Source organism: Capricornis sumatraensis, chromosome 4 (assembly GCF_032405125.1).
Source record: "Capricornis sumatraensis isolate serow.1 chromosome 4, serow.2, whole genome shotgun sequence".
Classification (NCBI taxonomy): Eukaryota; Metazoa; Chordata; class Mammalia; order Artiodactyla; family Bovidae; genus Capricornis; species Capricornis sumatraensis.
Genome location: NC_091072.1, coordinates 74,657,351 through 74,664,522, shown reverse-complemented (window position 1 = coordinate 74,664,522; position 7,172 = coordinate 74,657,351). Strand labels below are relative to the sequence as shown.

The 7,172-nt window shown below is 56.0% G+C and overlaps 1 protein-coding gene across 1 annotated transcript; it reads left to right on the top strand.

Moving 5' to 3' along the window:
* The first annotated feature begins 1,383 nt into the window (after positions 1–1,383).
* AQP2 (aquaporin 2) lies at positions 1,384–6,236 on the top strand. The gene is made up of 4 exons (XM_068970870.1): positions 1,384–1,743; positions 4,752–4,916; positions 5,304–5,384; positions 6,027–6,236. Exons 1-4 carry the CDS (start codon positions 1,384–1,386, stop codon positions 6,234–6,236), a joined length of 816 nt encoding a protein of 271 aa, XP_068826971.1.
* Positions 6,237–7,172: the final 936 nt, after the last annotated feature.

Here is a 7,172-nt window from a genome sequence, read left to right as displayed (position 1 = left end):
CGCTCTCAGATTTCCGTTCCTGGGACTGTGACTTGCCCTGGGGACAGGAGGTAGAGCAGAGTCAAGAAGCTGGTTCTCTTAGTCTCACTTAGACCCTGACCCTGCCTCTGGGTCCCCAGGACAGGGAGCAGGGCTGGAGAGATCAAAGAAATATGATGTAATGGGGCCTAATGTCTCCTGGACCGCAGGTCAGGGCAGCATTGATGGCAGGAGGTGGCACTGCCCAGAGGCTGGACTGAGTGGGCACTCAGAGCAGGTAGTCACTTACTGCAGTCGCCCTGAGCCTACACAGCTCACTGCCCCACAGAAAAGTCCTCCCCCTGTGGGTTGGGTGGCTCTGAGCTCTAGGGGTACCTAGAGCCTGTCACAGCTTCTGGGACCCCTAACATGTGAGTTTGGGGAGTCATGGTCTCTCCTGATGGTATAAATAATGCTATTAATAACAAATGATATCAATTGACATCTTGCTGCGGGCCAGGAGCAGCTCTGAGCACTTTCCATATATTAGTTCATTTAATCTAAACCCCAAGCCCACATAGGTTTATTATCCCCTTTTGAAATCACAGAGATGCACTATGGAATGGAAACCCACAGCTTCCTCAGTTGACCTGAGCTTGACTCCATCACCCAAGGCCAGGATTCCAGCGCCTCTGAAATTGCCCCCTGCTTCCAAGCTATGAAAGCTGCTATTTGGCAGGGGTTCCAGGGAGCAAGTGAAGCTTAATGATTTGTGGATGACTGAGTGCAAGAAAGCAAACACAGGAGAGACACAAACCCTTTATGCCTTGGAAGGATCGTGTCACACCAACCAGTTGTTTTCCATCCCCTGCGAGATGGAGGCCAGTCAGCAGGAAGGATGCCCCGATCTCCGGAAGGGGTGGCACTGACACCCTGTTTCATGGTCAGTTCTGTAAAGTGTTGCCCCTGACTTGGCAAACAGTTTGAATCAGAGAGAGGGGTTTGGCAGCATAAGCTGTACAGAATCCCCATAGGACCGGTGGGGGTGAGGGAGGCCCTGGGGGAGCTGCCCTGTGATAACCTAGGGAACAAACACGGAAAACTAGGGGACGTCAATCCCTATCTGGAGCTCATTAATGGGGAACGCCATTCAGCTGTGAAGTCCTAGATGGGGTGATAGGCATGCTGCGCCCAGGGGTAAGGGGTGGGGGCAGGAGGCGACCATAGGGGAGAAAAGGTATCGGCCAGACTCCACCTTCATCTCACATGTCCAAATTCAGGATGGAGGGACCCTATAAATGCCCAGGACCAGCGTCCCCGGAGACCCTGAGAGAGAGAGAGACAGACAGACAGACAGAGGGAGAGCGAGAGCTGCAAGCTCCCAGCCCCGAGACCCCTGGGCCAGCCCACAGAAGGCTCCGCAGCATGTGGGAACTCCGGTCCATAGCCTTCTCCAGGGCAGTGCTCGCAGAGTTCCTGGCCACACTCCTCTTTGTCTTCTTTGGCCTCGGCTCAGCCCTCAACTGGCCACAGGCCTTGCCCTCTGTGCTGCAGATCGCCATGGCCTTCGGCCTGGCTATCGGCACCCTGGTGCAGGCTCTGGGCCACGTCAGCGGGGCCCACATCAACCCCGCCGTGACTGTGGCCTGCCTGGTGGGCTGCCATGTCTCCTTTCTCCGTGCTGTCTTCTACGTGGCCGCCCAGCTGCTGGGGGCTGTGGCCGGGGCCGCCCTGCTCCATGAGATCACACCACCAGCTATCCGAGGGGACCTGGCTGTCAACGCCGTGAGTAGCCGGAACTGTGTCCTTTCCAGAAGGGAAGATCCTGGGGAGTCCCTTGTGAAGGATGAGATGGGAGGGACCACATCTGGGTGAGGGTCTAGGTGGGGAGACAGAGACAGAGAGAGGTGGGATGGGGAAGGGGCAGAAATGCTGGAGCACAGCTGCCCCAGGAGAGTCAGGGTGGAAGGAGCAGTAATGTCAGAGTAGCAGCTGGGTACCCACGGGCCTGCTGGTGCCTTCTGCCCTGAGCCCCTTGGAGGGAGAGCCACATCAAGGACTCTGTGGACTTGATGCTTGCGTTGCAGCGAGGGCTGTGCTAGAACTCACGGAGGACGGAGTTCCCAAGCAGACATGAATAGACTATGAAGAAGGAACTTCAGAGAGCTAGTCCCCAGCATCTTCCTGAGGGAAGAAGGACCCAGCATTCCAGCAGCAGGGGCTCCATGCAAGCTACATGCGGATAACTTACGACAACCCATAAGGGACGGATGAGAAGATCCATTTCTTAGGAACATGGAAGCTGAAACTCAGAAGGGGGAAGTACCAAAGCTAGTCTTTAAACCCAGGCTTGACTGTAAAACCTGTGATCTCTCTACCCCACCAATATTCCCTCCTTGAGCCACCATCTAAGGCTTGTTTTGCAAACAAGGAAACAGGCTCAGAGAAGGGAAGTGACAGGCTAAAAGCGCTACAGTTTTGTCGACATCAAGGAAAGTAGCAGAACCCAGGGCAAAACTGAAGGGGCAAGGTCTCTCCAGACTTTGGAAATTGTCCCCAGTGCCCATGAGCTGATTGACATGACCAGTGGCTTTGGGAGCTGAGGGTGACGCTGTGGCCCCTCCCCCTCCACACCCTTGCCCTCTCCCTCTCCTGGGTCTGGGCGAGGCCTGGGCAACTGAGGGCATGGGTGGGAAGAGACAGCCTCTGCCCCTCAACACAGCTCTAACTCTTGCTCCTCTTCCAAGCCAGGAAGGCGAGTGCTTCTTTCACACCTCGATCTCCCACATTTCTTGGCCTTCTCTACCCCTGGGCCACTGGATGAAAGCTCTGATGTCTCTGAAGAGTACTGCATGGTCTCTGTGGCCATCCCCTCCCCCATATAGGTGGCCTTCCTCATGCAAGGAGCAAGGGTGTCCCCATTAGGGAACTTCTCTCTTCAAATGGAAAATATGATGAGTCTGGGGGCTCAAGTTTGAGAGAAGGCAAGAGTGACCACTGTGATGGATAGGCTGAGAAGTCTGACCATTTCCACTGAGAATGAAATTAGTTCAGTTTGCAGCCAGATGAGGTCTAGTTAGACTAAAAGAGGAACTTTCTGAAAGCATGATCAAGAAAGCCTCAGAATGTGTGGCTAGGAAATCTCCTCTAATAGCAGGGCAACGGGAGTGCTAAGGGGCCTTGAGGACACAACCTCCTGCTTTTCCATCATCTCGCAGTTGACTGGGGCCCTCAGGAGGGAAGGGTCTGGGAGGCTCCTCTGAGTTTGTGCTCAGCATTTACCATCTTGATGACCTGGGGAGAACTTTCCTGGCTGGAATGGGGCAGCAGTGAGACGGGCTTGTCCTGCAGCTAGCAAGAGCCAGATGACCCCCATGGCTGTCCCAGGTGTCCTCTGGAGTCACTGGAAAAGCCAGTCTGCCCACCAAGAATTCACCACTGACGTGCATCTGCTTGTGGCAGGCAGACTTCATCTCGTTATTGGTACAACACCATAAGGAGAATTCTGTGATCCTCCACTCTGAGTGGTAAAACTGAGGTTCAGCATTCAATTGATTCAAATCACAGAGCTGTGTCAGCACCTGGAAATGGACCCAGAGCTGTCTGACACCGAACCCACATCCATACTCTCTCCTTTAGACCACTCTTTACCAGGGAATGGAGCTGGGCCTCTGCCTTTGTCATTTGTCTCACAGTCCCCCAGGATCCATTCTGCTATCCCCATTTTACAGAAAGACAAACTGAGGTTGAAATAAATAGAGCCCCACAGCAAGTCAGAGGCTCCAAAGTATCTGTCTCCAAAGCTCTTCACTGCCCCCACTATAGGCCCTGATATTGGAAGATGAGAGGGAGTTGAGGTTAGATTCCAGAGAGGCCCAAGGGCACGATCTCAATGGTTAGGACCCAAGGTGGGGGTTCAGAGCCTGGAGAAGGAGTGTGGGAGCTCAGGGCTATCCCAGCTTCACCCAGCGCAGTGCCCAGACCCAGAGGGCAGGGTATAGGGTTCAAGATAACAAAACCCAGAGAGAAATCCAGTACTGGGTGTGGCCGAGTTATGAAATCGCCTCTTCACTCAGCCTCAGGTTCTCTCATTACAAGGTAAGGTCTGCTGGGACCATGGGCACCCCACATGGGGGTGGGGGCATCACCGTACAGGGCCCCAGGACCCCCACCTCAACCTCCGCAGGATGTGCAGAGAGCAAATCCACAGGGCAAAACTGATGCCTGAAAGGCAGTAGGAATAGGCAAGGTCAAGGGGAACAAGCATAGTTGTGCACAGGACTCTTAGAGGGAAGAGCACACTAGTGCCAGCCCCTGAGCCAGTCCCTTGATCCTGTTCCTGGGAGCCTTTGACCATAGGAGGAAAGACCTCTCACTATACCAGTATCCTATGGTGTAAATAGTGAGGAAGGTCTTCCTATAACCAGGCCTAAAACTTCCTGCTGCAATCAAAACCTCTTCCCTCCTTGTTCTTCAGGAAAAAGAAATTCCACATATCAGTACCCTTTTCCTCTCACACTGCAGGCACACAATCCCAGTTACCAAACCTAATGGGCTATGGAGTCAGTTTCCCTACCTCTAGCCTGGGAACCACAAGCAGTCAGTCATAGGGTCCATCCCCCTGGCTGTGTGCCCTGGCCCAGTAAGAACCCACCAGTAGTGTGGACTACGGTGGCTGGTGCGCCCTGGCGGATTGTGCCTGGAAGCCTATCTGGGTCCCTGGGTGCAGGTGGGCAGGAAGATGACACCAATGTGGGGAGCATGCTCAGTGTGTCCCCCTCCTCTGTCCCCAGCTCAACAACAACTCGACAGCTGGCCAGGCCGTTACTGTGGAGCTTTTCCTGACACTGCAGCTCGTGCTCTGCATCTTCGCCTCCACTGATGAGCGCCGTGGAGACAACGTGGGCACCCCTGCCCTCTGCATCGGGTTCTCTGTGGCTCTGGGCCACCTCCTTGGGGTAGGTCATGGCCACTAATTCGAGCCTCCCTGGAGGGACAGACACACGGACCTTCCCCAAAGAAACAGATACACAGATTGCTCTAGAGATAGATACACAGAACCCCTGAAAGTGACAGCCACAGAGACACCCCCAGAAAGGAAAGATACACAGACCTCCCAAGAGAGACAGACACATGGATGTACTCCAGAGGGTTTGACCCCCAGGCACCACAAAGGGACAGACAGCACTCCAGCTTCAAATGAATAGCAAGTCCTGTAAATACAGCACAAACTTAAATATCCACCCATGAATGCCCTTTAGGCTGAGGTCCAGCACTGGAGAGGGGCACAGACTCTGGCCCCATCTCCAGCCCGCCCGCCTCCCTGCCTCCCGCCTCCATTGCAGATCCACTACACCGGCTGCTCCATGAACCCGGCCCGCTCCCTGGCTCCAGCTATCGTCACCGGCAAGTTTGATGACCACTGGGTAATGGCTGAAGCCTCCCTGTCCTCCCCTCCCGCAGAAACCCATCTCCACTAGAAGGGAGAGCAGTGGGATCAGCAAATCCACCCCACCCCCAATTCTCCTCCTGGGGCTACGGGGAGTCTTGGGTCCACCTTTCAGGTCTGACCCCAGAGACTCGGTTTCTACATCTATAAATGAGGATAAGAGTGGTTGTTCCTTTGGCTTTGAGGAAAGATTAAGTGAGGTTACTGGTTTAAAAGAGATGACGCAGTGCCTTAGAATTAGATAAATGGTAATTATTTATACTAGATAGAAATGACATATTTCTATCATTTAGCACTTATCTAGTACTTCCTTAGTATGTGCCAGGACTTATTCTAAGTGCTTTGCAAATATTGACTCAGAGTTTTCACAACAACCCTAGGCGTTAGGTATTAGAGTGAGCAAACAGGCACAGAGAGGCCAAGTAACTTGTCCAAGGTTGCCAGGGAGTCCGCACTGAATTCGCCCCATTAGCCCACAACGAACAAGTCTTCCCAGCTGCTCGCTCCTCCTCACTATTCACACGGAAGAGAGTTTGATACCCTTCACCGCGCGAGGCCCCCTTTCAGCGCCAACGGGGAGAGGAGCATCCCTCGAGCCGTCCTCTCGCTCGCCCCCCAGGTCTTCTGGATCGGACCCTTGGTGGGCGCCATCGTGGCCTCGCTCCTCTACAACTACGTGCTGTTCCCGCCCGCCAAGAGCCTGTCGGAGCGCCTAGCGGTGCTGAAGGGGCTGGAGCCAGACGCCGACTGGGAGGAGCGCGAAGTGCGGCGGCGGCAGTCAGTGGAGCTGCACTCCCCGCAGAGCCTCCCGCGCGGCAGCAAGGCCTGAGCGCCGGGACGGGCTGGGGGAGCTCGCCCGCCCGCCCGCCACCCCGCCGGAGCCCCTCTCCCCAGGCTCGAAGCCGGGCCCCAGGGCACAGTAGCTGCTTCCAAGACGCGCCGAGCGGCCAGGGCCCCGGGCACCGCGGTGAGCCCGGCAGATTCCCCTGGCCTGAGGCTGCGCGGGCCAGCAAGTAGTGGGCCCTGCGTCTCCTGGCAGGGAGCTGGCGAGGGAGGGCGGAGCTAGAAGCCTCCTCCGAGAGCCTGCGCAAGTGTACTGGGGGGCTGGGGGACGGGAGCTGGAAATGGTGCCCCATGTGTTTTTGCGGGTTCGTCCCCCAGTGCCTCTCTGTCCCCAAGTGCAGGGATGTGCACACTCCTGAGTGTAAGCAGGTGTGCCTGCGCTGGCGCAAGTGTGCCCTGGCTGATCAACTCTCACTGCCTTCTTGACCCCTCCCGCCCTACCTGCGATAATTCCACGTCGTCTGCAGTGGAGGCGTCCTGTCCCCAGGAGCGCTAAGCTCTCTCCCCAGGAGAAGGGAAGAGGGGGGGTGTGGAGGCCACCCAGACAGGGCTAGAGGGAGGCACTGATTTCTACTCCCGACTCTGCCCCTTCAGGCAAGTTTTCCCCAGCTGCAGCACTGGGGTCCGAAGATTTGCCAGGAACCCTCGCTAAAGGCAGCGAGGTTTCAACCAGAAGACTGCTCCCCGAGAATTGGCCTGGGATGGGAGCGGGGAGAGGGAAGTTGGGGGCCAGGACTCTCCCTCCTGCCCTAAGAGAGGACCTCGCCCCAGGAAGAAGAAGCAGGCATGTGTGTGTGTGCGCGCGCGCGTCTCCAGCAGGTGTACCAGCGAGCCCATCTGGGGTGGGGGCGGGTGGGCTGCAGACTGAGAGATCAGTCTCCCTCTGTGGCAGAGAGAACAAAAGGGTTTAGTGGGCCCCTGG

Excerpts from the sequence above, each read along its gene's own strand:
- AQP2 (XM_068970870.1), top strand. The coding sequence starts at position 1,384 with ATGTGGGAACTCCGGTCCATAGCCTTCTCCAGGGCAGTGCTCGCAGAG. Across the intron at positions 1,744-4,751 it reads GGGACCTGGCTGTCAACGCC|CTCAACAACAACTCGACAGC; the intron begins GTGAGTAGCCGG and ends CTCTGTCCCCAG. Across the intron at positions 4,917-5,303 it reads CTCTGGGCCACCTCCTTGGG|ATCCACTACACCGGCTGCTC; the intron begins GTAGGTCATGGC and ends CCTCCATTGCAG.